The 19,334-nt window shown below is 42.9% G+C and overlaps 2 protein-coding genes across 5 annotated transcripts in view; both read right to left on the bottom strand.

Moving 5' to 3' along the window:
• LOC119455368 (sal-like protein 3) overlaps positions 1 to 9,017 on the bottom strand; it is a 136,525-nt gene extending 127,508 nt beyond the window's left edge. For 2 of the 4 annotated variants that reach the window (XM_049668727.1, XM_049668728.1), the window contains exon 1: positions 8,807 to 9,015. The gene's annotated coding sequence lies outside the window, so the exon portion shown is untranslated. Of the gene's footprint in view, positions 1 to 8,806 lie in introns of all 4 variants that reach the window. The other 2 variants (XM_037716757.2, XM_049668726.1) reach the window with 2 other exon arrangements.
• A 2,958-nt stretch (positions 9,018 to 11,975) lies between these two features.
• The window catches only part of LOC119455366 (methionine aminopeptidase 1D, mitochondrial), a 29,050-nt gene continuing 21,691 nt past the window's right edge, over positions 11,976 to 19,334 (bottom strand). Inside the window, exon 6 of the mRNA XM_037716752.2 lies at positions 11,976 to 19,175. Within this exon, the coding sequence (XP_037572680.1) occupies positions 19,030 to 19,175 (146 nt within the window). The 3' untranslated portion in view covers positions 11,976 to 19,029. The remainder of the gene's footprint in view (positions 19,176 to 19,334) is intronic.

The raw sequence follows: 19,334 nt of genomic DNA, 5'->3' as shown, positions 1-19,334 counted from the left end.
CCCCCCCCGCGACGCTTTCGCATTCCACTATGGTTGCCCGTAGGGTGAGATGATGTGATTTTTTTTTTTTTTTTACAGAGACACAAAGAAGAAAACATGTTTTGCTCTATTAGTAAATTATATTTCTGAATTAAAAAAAAAGAAAATCCGCTCTTACTCTGAGAAGAGGATCGGGAAGCCAGAAAAGGCAAAACAAACCAAGGAATAGTGGCGACACCGCCTTGATGTTCACGCACGAGCTCGCCGTGACGTCATGGTCATTGACGGCGTCTCGCGTTTGTCCGACCCTTGTGCGCATGCGTGAGTTGTGAGAGAACTCTGGGGACTCTTGCTTTTCAAAATGTGCCTAGCTAATACTGAGGAAGCTAGACGCGCTTTGCTCCGTTTGTCCCTATACAGCCGCGAGCTGGTACGGAGCACAGCATGCACCGAAACAAGTCACGCACAAGGCAAGTTTGCTGCATGCTGTCGTGGAATGTTGTCCACTATACGTAGTGCGCTGCAACCGGAAGCGGGTATGCGCACTACGCGAGAACCGCCGCTTAAACCTCCTTCCAAACTCTCTTACGCCGCGGTTGTTGCAGCGAGGTCCGTAAACGGTAAAATAAATCTGGGGACTTTTTGCTGGAGACTCGTGCTTCTAAACGGGCCGTTGCCCAGACACTGATTACGTGCTTCGTTCTGTTTAACTGCCGCTTAATTTTAAGTCCAAATGGGATCATAGCGGCCGGTACAGAGTTCGCATTGGCGAAGCGTAAGTTTTTTTTTTTTTTTTTTTTTTTTTTTGTCGTCAGTGGTCAGTCCGTGTCACTGGGGCGCACGTAACATAAGGTTCGGCGCTTCGCGGCGCCAGGGCCCTCAGCGACGAGAGGAGTACGTGTCGCATATACGTATAGGCACGCTTTGCATACTATGCGCCGCCTAGAGATGAACAAGAACTGCAGCATAACCTTCATATTCGTGAATAAAACGAATTCGCAGTAACAACGTGTCATTATTCATTAGTACGCCGCCGCGAAAGCAGTGTCTACTCACGCATGCGCACACTGGTCGGGCAAACACGAGAAATAAGCTTTTAGGCGAAGCACCGTTCCATACTGACTACTGAATTGGGGAGAGGGGGGGGGGGATTCATCGCAGAATGTTCGAACAAGGAGACGGCACAAACGCTGCACTCCCTACTAACATTTATTTTGAATAACGTAGTCTTAAATAGCTACAAAAGCGCACAGCCATGTGACAAAAAAAAAAAAACTGTCACTAAAAGAAAGAAAACAAAATGTAAGAAGGTATTATGTACGCGCCATGCAATGCGGTGTAGAATGAGGTGCCCTACTTTTACGTCGCAAAATATTAGATGAAAGGCGTCGGAGTACTAAACCTATTTACCATCAAACGAGCGGAGTAACATGTTTCCGCGACCAGCGGCCGCTGCATAACTTGCGCTCGCGACCAAACATAGTACGAATTTGACGTAAACTTGCGCCCACAAGTTGTAGTTGTAATTATACGAAGTAGTTGTTTCGTAGAAAACGTTGCAGATCAAGAACTGCTCTGCGAAACGCGCGGAGTGAGACTTATATGGCCGCACAACTTGCGTTGCTTCCGCAGCGTTGCCTGCTATGTATGAACCGGAGTACAGTTACCCTTTACACCCTTAAAAGTAGAATACCGTACAAAAATTCCTTGACACGCCTTCATTCCCGGCAGTTTTCTTTTCATAGGGCGTACCTCTGACGAAAGGATGCATACGCGGTATAGGGGTGTTCAAAGGGTGTTACGCCTTACACCTGTACACTCTAAAAACAGTTGCACCCTTTGGGGCGTATTTTTGCCACAGAACAATAATCGTCATCTGACTTGCGTGGCTTTCCTTTCTTTAACGCTGTGCGCCCGGCAATTCTCGGTCACGAACGACAAGAGCGTTGTCAGCGTGACACAGCGTTCTCGACAGGAAAGTAGCAAGTGCAGAGTTTTCAAGATAGGAAACGCAAGCAAGACAGATGACGATTATTGTTGTGTGGCAAAAATGCACCCCAAAGGGCGCAACTGTTTTTAGAGTGTATAAGGTGCAGGACTAGGCCTTATCCAGGTGTATACGGCTGTTTTATTTGGCAATGCAGTAAAGCTGATGATGGAATTACAAAATAATTTCAGCGAATTTTTAGAATATCGATACCGCTCAATTACCAGCTCGTATGTTGTTCACTAACCAAAAAGCATGCACAACGGGTTTCGTAAATGTCAGCAGATCGTGGCGTATTTATGTAAAATAGGTATACGTTCCCATCGATACGCTCGAACGTACGGCTATAAATGCCGATTGGGCAGCTCTTGCTACGTCTCGCGAAGTGGGCTGAAAATTGTCATCTGTTCGCTGTCATGAATTCACAAATTCTTCGCTTCAACGATCCCAAGATGGCGTTGGATGTGCATATTTTAAATTTTTAAAGAGTATACTTTCCCAGTCTAAACTGATGTAGCGTTTCTCTTTAGTGTACCTTAAGATCTGTTGCTTATTAGGGAGTTTTGGGTAACAGGGTTTTAGATTAGAGTACCCAAACGTTGGGGAACACAAACCGCCAGGCGTACAAAACGCAAAGCGAACGCAGAAGAGCTCAAAGGGCCCACAATGGAGCTTGCATCCCCAAACACTTTGGTGTGGCTTGGGTACCCAATTATAAAACTCTATTAGGGAGTTTTAGAACTAACAAGGCTCTGTCGAATACGCAAAGCAAATGTCAGCCCACACCAACGGATGCACTGACCCTGAAGATGACGACGTGCACCCCTCAGACTATCACGTCGAGGGCGAGAACGTGCCAAAACCTGGCACGGAACGACCGCAGCAGGTGCACTTCGGCGAGTGCAGCTTTCCAACTCTGGACAGGTTTACTATATACCGCCTCACGGGCTTCTGTTGTCGGCATGTCGACGGGCGCGATTATTTGACGCCTGCAGCGCAAGGACAAACTTTCGCGCAACAGGAAGCGGTACTTCGGCATCGTATACACTTCGAAAAAAGTTACCAGAAGGTAACTGCTTTATTTACTAACTCATTGTCTACTAACTTTATACTATACTAACTTCTCGGTAGCGCGATTAAGACCCGTAATAGATGTGCATGTTCTGCTAGTAAAAGCAACTATATCTGCAGTGAAAAATGTGGTCTTTTTTTTTTTCGCGTGATGTCAATGGGAAGGTATTATTCTTATGACGTGCAACTTTTTTGACAATGCTGAAATTACAGCCCTGCCCCGCCTTACCCGAACGGATAAATTGTAGACGGCTGCTTCGACAAATAGCGCATACTACACATCCCGTCTTGTTGCGAAACACTTCCGTGATCAGTGATTCGACTGGCTTCGTTGGGGTGGCCCGCCTATATATGAAATGCAACAGGCGGCACTTGTACCGTCCCACGACGTTGCGACCTAGCGGTGCTGGTTGCTGTGCTCATGACGTATTACGACGCACTCCGATGTTGCCGTATATGTCGTGTTCAGTGAGCAACTCCCCGCGGGATTCCGTGATCGAGTTAGAAAATTTTGCGCAGGTTATACAATCTCTTACTACAAACTGAGTTTGGCGACCTACTATAGTTATACTTTCACTCAGCGTTATTCGCTACGCGTTGCTAAGAATCTAGCAACGTATGTGTAGGGTCCTGCGTATTCGGGTAAAACCCGATAACTCCCAGTTTCTGCACACCGAACAAAATTTATTAAAATCGGCTTTCTAAAACCTGATTTTCCTCCGAAGTTGGCCCTTTCGTAAAGAATACAATACTAAATATAAGTGTTACAAAACTAATAACCAGCTTTGTGCCCACCTTTTGTGAGCAAGCGGTCAAGATATGTCATAATATCAATATTATGTATATATAATGACGGCATATGCCCCGTCTTCGCTTAACACTCAAGAGAAAACCGGCCTATATAAAAATGTTATATAATCAGCGCATGCCGGCATTGAGTGAACGAAAGCTTGTTGCTGTGTTTTAATAAAGTAGTCGCGTTTACATGAATATGACAATGGCGCGTCGCATTTCCCGCACGTCGCATGCACGGCGGTAATGCGCGTTGGGAAGCGATATAACGCAGCGCTGACGTTGCTCTGTATTGCAAACGGTGTCGAAGGGACGTTACGGTCAAACAAGGGTGGCTGATTCGTCTAGCTGGTATTCTATTATTTTGTTGCAAGAGCGTAATACTGGAAACCAGTAAAAAATGACCTCGAAGCTCCGCATTCAACCTCGCATGTCAGGTTAAGATTAGACTTTATTTACCGACAAACAATTTCTAGCAGTCGCCAACAACACCTTGTACTCTGCGAAGATTCAGACCGTAACTTCCGTGACATCTGGTCGTAGCCAACAACAGAGAATAACTAAAGGCCCGACAGATCATGGATGGTTCCAGTTTTGTTCAGCCGGAGTTGACAAAAAGGTGCGTTTCGTTTATGCGAAGCTTTTGTTAACATTGTACACATGGGCAGCCGACCAAAGTTGATACCCTCGTTCCGTTTATCCAGCATTTGCGATTTAAAGGGACTGAACCAATTTTTATGGTACCTTTCCCTAAGTGCAATGGAAAGCTTACCGGTCAGAGTGTCGAATCATGCTGTGGTAACGCGGAAAACGCCGTGGAACATCTTTTTATCACATTTTTTCGATCTGCAGTGAAGATGTCGTTCACTGAAGCATCCTGGAAATCAGTGATAGGTGAGCGCGATAGCGATTACACGCCGGCATTGGCGGGAGTCAGACAAGTGTGGTCGTAGATGTGAGAAAGTACTGTTCTGTTTATCAAGCCGATGCTCTTGCAATTCATGTAAGGCGTCATTATCCACTGCTTCTAAACAGGGAGGAAAACCATTCACACCCAAAGAGAACAAATACTTATTTGAAGGGTCAGTGCCTGGAGCAGAAACATGCACAAAGATAGAGGTGTGCGAATATTCAAAACTTCAATCAAAGCAATCGAATAGCCACAATTCGTAAATTACGAATATTTTTCAACAGTTTTCGAATATTTCAAGGCGTCAACTTATGCAATCAAACATAAAATTGGAGCTAAAGCCCGATAAATTTCATCCCCGCAGGCATAATGGACGCACAAAACATAGGAACTTGCATAGTGGATCAGGCTACGATACTTAGGCAGACATTTTACCGGCTATACAGCGATCATGATGAAACTGCTCATTTGTTTCTGATGCTCCATCTGTGGTTTTAATAAACAACTCTTCATAACGAGCAATGTAATGAGAGGAACTTCCTAACGTTATGGTTACTAAGATGTGAACATGTCCTTTTATATTAATTGTGAAAACGGCTGTTGATTATTCGAAAAGTATTAAATATTCGATTCGCTCCTGGCACTATTCGATTCGTATTCAATTCAGTTTCAAAAGTATGAACTCGCACACTCCTAAACACAAAAGGGAAATGATCGAGAACAGGATTCCAGGCGGGAGTGCACAGGCTATACTCGGTGCATACATCATGCAGTAGAAGCTCCGCCCACAAAACTGCACTGCACCCGTTCTTTATATGCTTCCGCGCTCCAACACATAGTTGCCGAGGGAAGATCGCCTCTGCCGTGACGTCATGGATCGCCTCTACCGGGTCAATCTTTATTAGGTATACTTTTCGACTCCATAATTACGGTAAGAAGTCTCAATTCCTCGAGATCACCGCTAATAATTATACTCTATCTCACAAGTCGTCTGCAGCGGTGCCGAAGTATACTTCTGGGCGCAACTATCTGAATGGACTAGAGTGTTCTGTTATTGCTTCGTACAAGATACGTTACAGCGATGCGTGACATGTTAGGACCTTTGCGCACGTCAGTCGTATACCGCGAATTCAGCAGCCACTGAGCAATCGATGCGGCGCGGACGAACACAAGTCGACGGGCCCCTCTTTCGCCTACGAGGACTCCTGGAGCTTCCACAGTGACGACTTGTGAGCTGTAGTATATAGTTACAGCCACTTCTATGAAACAAGTTCAAAACGTGCGCCAACATGTACATCAAGGAGTAATTACTGGGTCAACAGCTATCCAACGAAGAAATAAAAACGAGACAAAAATATTCTGTCAGTACTCCTTTAATAGACGCACCTGGGCGCGCCTGTGGTCTAGTGTCGAAGTCTACGTATAACCGCAGCAGCGAAGCTTAGCTGTTGCCCGAGTCGCAAATCCAACAAGCGTACCCACAGTTCGCGCGAACGCTGGGACTCCTCTCATATACATTTGCACGCTGAGCCCATTCGTTTCCCCCAACCCGCTGTGTTGTCGGGGCTTTGCCAGAAGTCGCCTGCAATACAAATGACATCCATTGACCTTACATCGACGTCACGACGTGTGTTGTTTGTCTCTTAGTTCCCTAAATTACGCGTCTTCTATTAGACGATGAGCACGATGCACTTCGAAATCTCGGGACTCACGAATACACTCTCACTAGCAAGAATTGAGGCAATTAGACGCTAACAATCTGCTGAAACTGCGTACGTGCCTTGTGAAGCTCACGAGGTCTTCAGAGCATAAATGCACTGCTCAGAACTGCACTGCCACTCGTACCACTGAATAAATACCGCGCTCTTTTGTCCTGAGTCTGTACAGTTACCGCAAAAATAAAAAGTAGTAGGAAGACCATTCGTAGTACCCGAAGATGGGCAAAGGACCTACGGGTCTACCTCACCGCAACCTCTAATCAGATTTGACGACATCACTCCACGTCGTCCCATGAGATGGAAGTGCTTTCCGGAGACCTCACCTTGACCTCCTCACAACCTCTTTGTTTAGGATGTGGTGGGGTCCGAACTCAAGCTCATCTTTTCGCGAGGTCGGGTACCCAATGGTGAAAGCACCTAGTTATTTCTTTCCTGTGCATTAACATATATGTAAACATGTTCCGATGCCTTCGATACAGGAGGCGCGAAACCATGACACAGTGAATTAAGTGTGATGGCTTTAGGAAAAAGATACTTCAGTCGGTTCCGGCTACCAAATGCTATGACAAAGCGTCTTATGGCTTATGTAAACAAGTAGCCAAATGTCCGCTAAACACTGCCGACTCATTCGTTCAGGAGACGGAGGTATGCCCTTGAGCAGCTGCGAAAAACTGACGCCAAAGCTCCCTCAGACCTTACCCCACACCCAATTTATAGCAGTCGCCAACCTCACCTGGAAGGTTGAGGTCTAAACTTGGTGACCTTTGGTCGTAGCCAACAGTTCGATACGTCAGTGTTCGTTATAGCGAGGTTTGGTTCCTATTGTCCACAAAGTACCATTCCAAACACCTCGTACGATTTCTTCCTCCACACGCCTTTATGATCTTTTATGGCGAATGTTTTCCGGACTCCGAGATGTTCCCTCACACAGCCCCTTCGACGAAACCAACGTTGTTCCCTTGAACAGACGAGCGTGCCAAAGCAGATGCCATGCACCCAAGATGGCACGCGTTGAACGAGACGCAATCGTCCAAAAGATGGCGCAATTGGAAGTTTCAGCTATCTCAGCTTCGTGTACATTTGCGCTAAACTTGAATGCCTAGCCACTGACGTCACACAAATACGGTTTCAACAAGGTTAGAATGCCGAAAGCAAACGTATTTACATAGCCAGTTCCACGCAAATCCTTAAAGAAACGTGCAGTCGGCATGCTTTCCAAATAATCAGACGCACGTGCCAACGCAGGCTACGCAACGAACGAGGAGGGGTGCGCACACACTCCCGTTGTACGACGTGAGGCTCGTTCTTCCAATGCCCACCGGCAAGCCCTTTCACACGAGGCGCGCCTTTGACGGCGGGCTCACGCAATCACGCCCGAGCGGCACCGCGAGCGCGAAGTAGCGCGTGTTATCAATGATCTCGCAATGACTGCACCCCACCGCGTTCCGGCTGCTGCGAGCGTGCGCAGCCGGGAATATAGCAGCTCCCCCCCCCCCCGAGATCGTGCCGTCGCCAGGGGTTGCACAATTTGCCTGACGAGCGAGCTCTTCCACGGCGCCGCTTGGCTCGGGCCCAAAGGCAGTGCGCGCGCGGTCGCGTAATATCACCTCGCCAGTGCCCTATCGGCGCCGGCGTCTCGCTTTACATTATCTCGGCAGTCCACATAAGCATACAGCCTAATCGCGGCGTTCGCAAAATTCACACACAGCGGTGAGGTGACGTTACTACGTTCGCTGTCCGCGACATGCACATAAGACGAAGCTGCTGACAGCTACAACTCGATTCGCGACGACTGGAAGTCTCTCCAAAAAACTTCGTACTAGAGTGCCGAGGCCTTGCTCCGTAGGTAGCGAAAAGCAGAAGGCTGGGCGAGTTCGCGGAGCACATAACGGCCAACAACGCTGCCGGGCAGCCACGACCACGTTACCGCGACAGACATGTTTAGCTCGTAATAACCTCAGCAGGCAGCAGAAATCATTGACAAATTGCTTCGTTCTGGGGTGTAACGAGTAACGGTCGCCGTTGATTCGGACACGAGCTTCACCAGCCGGCGACGCAAAGCGCCTGTGCTAGCGGCACAGCGGTTGCTGAACGGCATCGAATGCCCCTTTCTGGCGCGAGCAAAACCTTGCCGCAGGCTGGGAAGAAATCGAACCGTCGCCGTAGCCATTACGAGCTACCTGGCACCGCGACTGCCACCGGCGGCAAGTGGACGTCGCGCTAGCCGCGTTTGTAACCACGCGCGTATTCGGCCCGGTGTGCACTTGGTGTGGTCCAGCCGACGACAACGCGCGTGCGTGCCGCCGCACATGCACGCCGCGATGAATATGCAAGGCCCGATTAACTCACCGATCACGGCGACGCGCTGGCTTCCTGACGCCCCTGGACATTCGGACGGCACGTGACGGTTTTTCGTTGGCTTTTCACGCGAGTAGGAGCCGTTCTTTCATCGTGGTCGAGTTGGTTTCGCGGCCGAAAACACTTGCGCCCACCGTGCCAGCCCACTCCCACTCACAAAATTTCCATGTTTCGTGCCGACGGGCGACGCCAGTCGGCGTGACTGGTCGAGCAGCCGGTAGCCTCGAACCCAGCGGCGAACTTCTGGAGCGGCGCTGTTTCGATTTCATAACTCCGGGCCGCGCGCGCGCTTTTGACGCGCCCGTCAAAGAGCGGCGGTTTTCCCACATTAACGAGTAATCTTCCGCAAAATACGGCCGGTGTTGATTGCACAAGTAGTGTGTTGCGCGTAGGCAGACGGCGCATAATCTGCTGTTTGCTATTTCTGCCACTGTCATTTAAGTCGTGAATGCGCATCCCTCGAGCCTTGTGACGACACTGGTTGCGACCATTCCACATCCTTGCTCTCACCCAGCTTTTCATATTAAGAAAAAAAAAAAGAAGATAAAAGCCCAACGCTCTTTTGTTTCCACCTTGCTCAGCCATTTAGCATCCTGCCTTAGAACGTTTCTGACTGTCATTATTTGCAAAAATGGTGAAAGATAATTCCGGCCACTCGTCCAATAATACATTAGTGTCACAATCTTCCTCAATAGCCGGTCGTTAGGTGCGCTCTTCTTTTTAATCGTGATTTATATTGCCAATTCGACGAAATATCAAACTGTTAATTTCTTTGCCATATTTTCGTTATAGATGCGCAACTTACAATGGCACCCGGATAAAGATGCCTTCAATATTACATGAAGATACTAAAAGATCGATCAGTTGTGTGTTTGAAAAAGTAGCGTACTAGCAAACCATTTTTATTTTTAGGTAAGCTGTACCTCGATCGGTGTGCATGCCTGTATCAGCATGTCCTGGAACCACCGTGAAGTACATCGCTAAAGCTATTGGCATGCCAAGGTACCGTCAAATAAGCTTGTACCTGGCACCACAAAAAGCTTTATACGCTTCTACACTGGAATCTCGTTGATACGAATCTGCATAATACGTTTTTCGCGATAATACGTTTTCTTCTTATATGCGATTATTTACGGATAACACGATTTTCGGATGATACGTTTTATTTTGCGGTTCCCGTGAAGATCGTATTGACGAGATTCCACTGTACATACGTCCATTACTTAAATATGCATTATACATCACGGACATTGGTGACACTAATAAACAAACTGAACAAAATAATGCTTGATAAACAAACTACAGAAGCTGCACAAAATCATGCCATCTCGCTTTATCTTACTAAATCGTCACTTCCCCTCACATCCATGATGGAAGAAAGGTTGAGCTTCCAGAACTTGCTATTTGGCATGAGGTAGCCAGACTCAATTTCTCTCACAAAATTTATTGTCATGAGAACCATTTTATAAGGTGCGCATTTCCCCGTGAAAAATAATAATAAATTGTGATTTTATTTGGACGTATCGGTTTTTTTTTTTTCAACACAATTGGACATATCCAGACAAACTACACCTAATTGGTCTCTCAGCTGAACTCGTTCAGACCAATATGAAAAGGAAGAAAAAAAAAAGACCTATAGAAGGGTTTTAACCTTGATATGACACGAATATACTTGAAAATCCTTTCAAGAAGTTTACTCATTCAGCAACCCACTATATCAATTCTTTTCATTGACACCCCTCACCACTGCACTACGAGATACATGTCAGGTGCTGTATGTGTAAGAAAAATTTGTTTGACCAAGTGCTGCCACTGGTTCAAGAGAAATTGGTAATGTTTAAAGGCAGATTTTTAACTGCACAGAAAGCTAAATGTGTTTCTTCGTCGATCATACCAATACAGAAAGATGTTTTATTTGAAGACTCACATTATAATTATGCAATTTTTATTACAATGTATTTATCCCACGACTCCCAATTGGGTCCAATTGGCATATAAAGCCCTACTGATGTCCAACTGGAACCAATTGAACTTCCAGTGATTCCAATAGGAAACAATTGGGTCCAACCGAAAAACACAATTGGACTCAATAGTATCTTTGACTAGGGACTGGGAGAGTTCATAAGCCATGCTAATAAAGATACACGTACATATACTTACCATACAAGTCCACAGTTGGTTCCGTCAACCTTCTTTGTCTCTTCCGTTGTCTCCATTACGCTGGTTTTGTATCTTTAACAACATATAACAGTCATCTTCATGAGCGGTTTGTTAAATTCCTTCTTTTCATATTTAGAATTAATCAACTGCACCAGTAAAAAGTTGGTGTCTCTCACAGTAGCCCTGCCACCTGTTCACATTAACGCTTTACCAAATGGAATCACTTTCCACAAGCTGTGACTACTATGTTACATATGCATAACTTTCGCTGATTATGGAGTTTATTCATTTGTAACTGTCCGCTTTGCACTTGTGCATTCAATTTATTACTTGATTCTTTTTTTTCTCCAGCTCTTGCATTTTTACTGCTATGCTTATGTTTTTGGTTTTTTTAGTTTGCCATGTTCCAGCTAGTCTCTAATGTACATCTGCGTTGATTTTTATATTTTTGTTCTTGTTTAAGTAGTACCTTTCCAATGTTTGCTTTGTAATGTGCAAATGCTGGAGGCAATATAAATAAACAATTAAATAAATTAATTATCCAGCATGTTGTACCTGTGCAGAAACGTAAATATATTCCAGAATATGTCTCAGAACCCTCAGTTGTCCCAAAAACAGTTTCATACAGTTTTAGCATTTATTTTTTGCATATACAGCTAATTAATATTGTCTACTGGGTGCTTTCCCGATCATAACACCATAGCACTTCCTTGTAAAAATGCTTTTAATGATAAAAATTTACACTAAATGAATTGTGGGTGAAAAGTACACTTCGAAAGCTGCACAGTTTTTCAGCATGTTTTGCGACACGAAAGAAAAAAATCTATTGTAATTATAATTAAGGTTATCTGAGTGTTGACTGTCACTAAAGATTTGACATCCTTGAACTTTGGAACTGTCTTTGTGTCACTGTCATTGCACATTCAGATTTCAGTTAGAGGAACCTCTCAAATGTCACATTTAACAGGTTTCATAAATATCAAACCAAACCCAACACATAACATGGCAATTGTGTACATTTATTTTACATATGTACAAATTCTTCACAAGTCTCCACAGCAAATGTTTAGAAAAATCTATAGTAAACACCACTGTTACTGCAAAACAAAATTAAAGTAGCTGTTATAAACATCACTAATGTGCAACTGGTTTAGTAGACAAACAAACTTCAACAATACACGCTGACTGATTAATTAGGTTCAACATCTGAAAACCAACATATACGACACAGAAGAAACATCCAGATTACTGTTGACCACATGGATTTCTTCAACATGCGCTCATTACTTGGAACAACAGCATGTTCACAATCCACCACCAACAAAATGCAGCAGCAGTGGCTGGGAATCAAACCCATGCTCAACACCATGGCCAGTGAGCAGGTAAACCATAAAAACAAAAAGCAAACGAAACCCTGTTTGCTATTTCTTATCAACAATACAGTGATGTATTGCAGTAACACTAGACGACAGGTATAAGATACACAACTACTGTCTTCTCCTTGTGTTGCAATCAAAATACACGGAGGGAGAAGAAACAAAACAACTTTCCACTTACATTATTCACCAAGTGTACATTCTTGGGTTAGATGGCTAGTGTGTAACTGCTGTGATGACAGTGCCATAAACCGACAGAAACATACAGACAACACCGTTGCTGTACAGTATACAAGCACTGCTAATTTCCTTATTGTTATTAGTTCATTATCGGTTTTCCTGGCAACACCATATTAAGAACTTTTGCCAGCCAGCCTAGTCATCCGTTTTTGAATTTGTACTGTTTAAGTTTTGAAAAGGCGTTTCATGTACAATATGGCCAATGACCCACATTGTGTTATTGTGTTACATGATATATGTTTCAGTTTCTCTCAAAATATATGCTGGTGTCTGTGTCATCTGCTTTGCTTTCTGTCACATCTTTTGCGCTTCTATGACAATGTTGTGTGTCACCACTCAACAGAAATGTAATACAGTAGAACCTATTATGAGATAGTATAAGTAAATTTTAAATGTTTGGTGCCATTATCAGCATGTAAGAAATGTACGTTTATAACAAATACATATAATGAAGGCGTTTTCATGTCGGATATGAGTTGGTATAACAAGAATCGACTCAACAAGACATACTGGAAGACTAGACAGTGATTATTGAGCTGAAGCCCCACACATGCAGTGTAACAGGAGTACAGTTCTTAGCAGGCTGTTTTCATTGTGCTTTGCTTTCACAAAACATTCCTATAGCATCAACAATATGGAATACAGTGGAATCTCGTTGATATGATCTTCATGAGAACCAGAAAATAAAATGTATGATCAAAAAATCGTATTATCCGAAATACATTGCTCCTATAAGACACTGGCTAGGAAATGAACAAAAACGTATTATCCTGAAAAATGTATTATGCAGAATCGTATCAAACGAGATTCCACTGCACTTACTCAGGCTTGTTCAGATAGCTTCCAATTAGTACTATTAAATTTTTTCTTTCATTCTTTACAATGTGAGAAAAAGACATAACAGCTAACAAAACTTAGTGATCACGGCAGAGTAAAAACCAAGTACGCCATATTGTGATGGTATGCGTCTTGCGGTGGCCCAGGTACTTCTAATACTTTTAGAAAATTTAAGGAAAGACAAACAGATTAGTAAAGCAACATGTGCCTTCTGATTTCTTCGGGAGCTTCAGTTACGGCTACTTTCAACATGAGTCGGTCACTAAAAATAACTGTTTCGTTACCAGGGTAAATTGACCATTTTTTAGGGGTCTCAGAAATAAATATTTGTCATCACAGGAAATGCTTTAGCATATAATGCAGCATTATAGAATACAGAAAACTACACAATGTTTCCAAATACATACAGCTGCATGAAAAAATATGTAATAAAAAAAAATTTGCGAAAACTGACATTTTTGTGACTAATATATATATATATATATATATATATATATATATATATACAAAAAGAAGTCAAAAGAAATTCATTATGTACATTTCACATATGAATGTTTCAAGAACCATTTTCTAAAAACATTATTTTGCCCACAAGTGTTCTTTGTGCATAAAACACAAAAATGCAAGTCCAGTGCCTATGCCATGCAGTGAAGCAGCTCCTCTACTTCGTGAGGCAAAGGTAGACTATTTAGAAGGGAATCAAACAGCGCAAAAGATGGGACAAAGTGAAGACAACAGGCACAGCACTGAGTGTTTCCACTTCGTCCTATCTTAATTGCAACGTTTAATTCCCTTCTAAACATGCACCAACCAGCCCAGTTCAGCACACTCCTGCAAAGGAAGACTGTGCATTTCTGGCAGCAAGAGTTTGCATTTTTTGTTCGACTTCGCTCTCTTCTGCACATGCATGTTGGTGCTGGAGTTATGGTACTAGTTTTCGAGCAGGAAGGTCTTGGCAAACTTCACTGTCGTGCGCCAGCAGTTGCTAGACAAGCTCAATCCTGAACAACAACTGGCCAATGTTCTGAAACTTTCACTCAACTGTTCTAAACATCATGAAAATACCAATTTCTGTATGTTAGACATGCGACCAACCTTTTGAAGTTCACTTCAGAGAAATAAAACGACTCAGAGTCGTAACCTTGACTTAGCAGCTGGCAGTTGCCAACATTTTGTTTTAATTATGACCCTTAAGTTCTGTGAGAGTGTAACTCTGACGATTTAATGTCCTCCTTGGACTCTGATCACAAAGATTTGATGTTGATGCACCGTAATAACAAGCTGCATGCATTCTGCTTTAGAAACAGCGAAAAAAAAAAAAAAAATTTCGTGCCTCAGATTGCCAAAATATTGTATGAAAAATCACATTTCTGTTGTGGAAACAAAACCCCAACTGATCCTGAAAGCCTCTTTCCTGTTCTACCTACTGGATAGTGCTACATATCCAAAAAACAGTATTGACATACTAAAATCCGCAATGTAAATCCGCACTGGTGATCAATTTGAATAGGCGTGATAATGAAACAGTTAAGCACATAGTAATATTAACATAAACCTGAAACCCCTCAAGTGGAGTGTCCTATGTTGAGGACAATGTAGCAATAAGGTTTTGATCAAGACCCCATAAAAAAAAGAAGGGAACCTGTGCTTTATAACCTCCATATTCAATAATCACATAGTATCATACAGATTCTGTATGAAAATCTATGCTTCCATATGATAACATCGTTAAGAAACAGTGACAGTGCACAGGCACACATGCTAGCCAAAATTGACCCCAGGAATGAAAGTAATACAGGTCGCAATACCAGAGGCGGGCACCGTCAATCATCGTGGAGTCAAATCACACTGTTCGTGTCTATGTTATTTACACAGTCACCTGTGTTTTTTCTTTAAAACGTAAAAAAAAAGAACAAGACTTCACATTGACTGTTGCTTTGTACCTGTGCAAATATCACAATAAAATCGCATTTTATAGTCTGCGTCCAACAATATAACACTTGCTTTTTTTAAAAATAAATACACTGAATTTCTGGCAATAGCATAGCTTCCGTGTTTTGAATGACACCACTTATAATGGGGGGTTCAGACAAATGGTCAAGCCAAAGGTGGCATCACATTATTTTTCTTGACAAACCAGGCAAGCACAAGCGTCAAGTACTGAACTGAACGATCCGGACTATAAAATGTGATATTGCTGTTGTGAAATCTAAGCAAAATCAAAACAGCGGCAAGTGCAAAATCTTTTTTTTTAATGTCTTTAAGGGAAAAATGCAGGTCACTGCGGATGCATTATTATACATTCTAGAGAAGTCAATGTTGCTCACTCAGTTCAGGGATATGCACACAATATGCGTGCAATCTGAATATAACGGGCCCCGTTCACTACTGATGTGACGACAACATTCACAACCCAGTCAAAAAAAAAAAATTGACTCCAATTAGCTTTTCCAATAGGAATCTGGGACCAATAGGAACAACGATAGGACCAACATTGGGACCAATAGGAACCCAATTGGAAAATCCTTACTTCCAACTGGTTACGATTGGGTCAGATGAGAAACCAATTGGAGTTGCCAATTGAGATTAACTGGACCCAGTTGGAACCGATTGGAAAATCCCTAGTTCCAACTGGTTACGATGGAGTCAAAGTGAAACCAAATGAGTCCAACTGGACTTGCCAATTGGAATCAACCGGGTCCATTTGGGAAATCCTTACCTCCAATTGGTTACGAATGTCAGGGATGCAACCAATTGAGTCCAATTGGACTTGCCAGTTAGAACCAGCTAGGCCCACCTTACATTCCCAACTAAGTCTAATTGGACTACCAATAGGAATAAACTAGCTAGAACGTAACCAACTAGGAAATCATAATTTCAGTTTATGAACCCATTCAAGGAAACTGGAATGAGTTATAGCTATATATGCATGCAGTACTAAAGCTATAGCAAACCTGTTTTTGACAGCTGGAATCCTATTTAGGTTTGCTTTGCGGGGTAGATATGTGTATTGGTATCGCCCACTGGTGCAATTGGTCATTCCAACCAATTGGTTTAAACCAATTGGGTAATTGGGTACAATTGGTCACTCCAACAAAAACCAATTGGTCACATTCCAGTTGGTTCAATTGGTCCAGTTATGTACTAATTTACGATTGGAAATTTCCCAATTGGAGTCCGCTTTTTTTGACAGGGAATGTTTCCGGCACAGCAAGCACATCAATTGTGAGAGTGATAACAGTGGTAGCAGTGGTAACAGTGACACTTAGGTGAAAGCAAAAATACTGACGAAAAGTAACACAACTCATGCACAGCAATATGTAATTATTGTACGGAGATCATGGGGATTGTGGGCAATTTTTTAAGTAGATGAGAAGTTCAAGTAGGAAACAGGGCAAAGAAAGATGTGACAGTGATATCATCCTTTTCAAGCAAATATACTCCTATCCTTAAGGACAAACAGATGATGCCTGAGGGTTGAGGACAATAATTCAGTGTAGAAAAGTGAGAGCAAAGCACAAAACAACAAACTCAAATCTAAATGCAGTATGTACTGAAAAAAAGGAAAATGTCACTGGGTCAGTAAAACATCACTCACTTAAGCAAAGTAACACCAGCTTAAGCATTCATCAGTTTAACGAGTCAAAAGCAAGTGCTCTAAATGCAAGTACGCCAAAGAAGAGAAAAGAATGTGTATAAACCACCATAATAGTGTGAACACTCCAAGTTTCATTACAGAAAGCATCTAAAACCACTATTTATAAAGACAAAAACAAATTATTATCAGTTTATGCTCATGTGATATTATTGGTAATTCTCCGTGTCTATGATCCAACAAATGATGCGTGACTGTCTGGCAAGGAGTACCCATTATGTCTCTCTTTTTCATGAAAAACCATCAAATACAACATTTCTGTGTTTACTGTTGCAGGGACCACTATCGGTGGTTGGACTATGATCCACTTAGGAATTTTGATGTCAACAATGTGGATTGTTTTGTCCCAATGGCAATACCATGTAACTGTACATATGACTTAAATGTAGTAACTTGTGACTATTGTGGTTGAAAAAAGAAATGTGCCTAGAGAGGGTGTTGCTTACTTACCCCGTGAAAATAATTATTAACAAGGTTCATGTAGAAAATTTGTAATTTTCTTGGTAAGTTCTACCATTTGAAATTTTATAGTGCCTTGACATTTCCTGGCGTGAGAAGGTAAGAACTTACCCAAAGCTAACCATACTGTCAATTAGATAGGGGTTGTCAGTTAATATGGATTACAGGTCGCCTCACTTTGCAGATTACAGGTTGCCTCACATGTACTGATCAAAAGCATGACTGAAGTGTTCCACAGTAATGTTGTTGAGCTTTTGTCATTATTATAGAGACCAACAGATACAAAACGTAGCATTATGCTCAATAATTTCTGAAGCTGTTTGTGGAAGTTGTTCCTTCTGCCAGCAGTGCCCATTAAAGGTGCACAAAACATCAACGTGGTGTAATGCAGTCAGAAAAACAAACAATTAAAGTCACAGACCAAGCCTGTAGTTAGTTGAAGCTGGAGTAAGGGTACTAAAAGTTATGTAACTTATACAGGTTTCTTGTTCACGAGAAAAGTGTATGGATTCCACTCCATCAACTAATTTTTATACTTGGTCAGTGACCAAAATCATTTGCCTTCCTAACATACGATTATTTGTAGAACTTTTGACTACAACTTCAATAACGTCATTACCCACACAGTAACTACTGACAGCAGCAGTGTCCACTTTCTGTAGTGTGCCCACTAACAATACAGTTACTACTGTTCTTCTCTAAGTAACAAGCTGGCAACTTTGGGGTTGTTCGACTACCACTTGTGCTTTCATTGTATCTAACATTTATGAGAGTTCCAAGGTGCAATAAATATCTACAATGGACAACCCTGCATCCACTTGACAATACCCAATGTAAATGAGATCATTTGAGCACAGTCAGGTTGGTGCTTCACACTAGCCCATTGTTCTTTACTACAGAACCGCTTGTCTTTTAACAGGGCTGGGCCCCAAAGCTTTGTAAGCCTACGCTTGGAGGCTGAAACGGGTTGTATAAGTCCCATAGCAATGAAGCTCGGAGACGGTCTCAAATGTGAGGTCATGGCTCAGCTGCGTTCCCAAGTCTTCATGTCAAAATTTCGCAGCTATAACTGATCTGAGCTACATTCTTGAATGGCAGCCATAGCACTAATTGCCAGCAGCCAGCGACCGAATTGAAACCAGTGAAAATGTTCAGAGTGCCCAGCACACAATCTAGTTATCTGAACTAGCAAGTATCAGTATTTTCTACCAGTACTATACAGACACAAACTGCAACTAGATGTTAAAGGTCTGCAGAGTTCAACTTCAGCATGAACTAAAGATGTTTTTAAGAACCACCAAGCTGCAAGCACTTCCTCATGGTGCTTTTGGTAGATTATAACTGACAACCCGAACCCAACTTTGTGACATGCAGCACCTTACAGGACCTACCTATGTGCTGGCTTGTTTTCTTCACAGCCACAGGGCTGAGCTCTGAGTGCTATGTCTCAAAACATCCTGCACAAACACATGCTATTCCTGAACCTATCAGAGAACAGTCAAAACTTCGACACCTTCATTACAGATATATACAGTGTGCTCAAACTGTGCAGTCCGGCTGTTGTCAACAGTGACGGTTGTCCAGCCATCTTCCATGATGGCAATGTCAGGGCTTCCTTCTGTGATCACTGGCTCTGGTGACAAAAAAAAAAAAAGAAAAAAAAAAGACACACCATTATTTTATCTTGGGCATTACATACATGAGACAACAATACAAGCACTTTTGTGAGGTACAGAGCCAGGTATGATGCCAGGTGGGGCATTTGAAACCAACTTTAGTATCAAGTTAAAAT

This window comes from Dermacentor silvarum, chromosome 6 (genome assembly GCF_013339745.2).
Source record: "Dermacentor silvarum isolate Dsil-2018 chromosome 6, BIME_Dsil_1.4, whole genome shotgun sequence".
NCBI classification, from domain to species: Eukaryota; Metazoa; Arthropoda; class Arachnida; order Ixodida; family Ixodidae; genus Dermacentor; species Dermacentor silvarum.
This window is presented reverse-complemented; position numbering and strand designations above follow the sequence as displayed.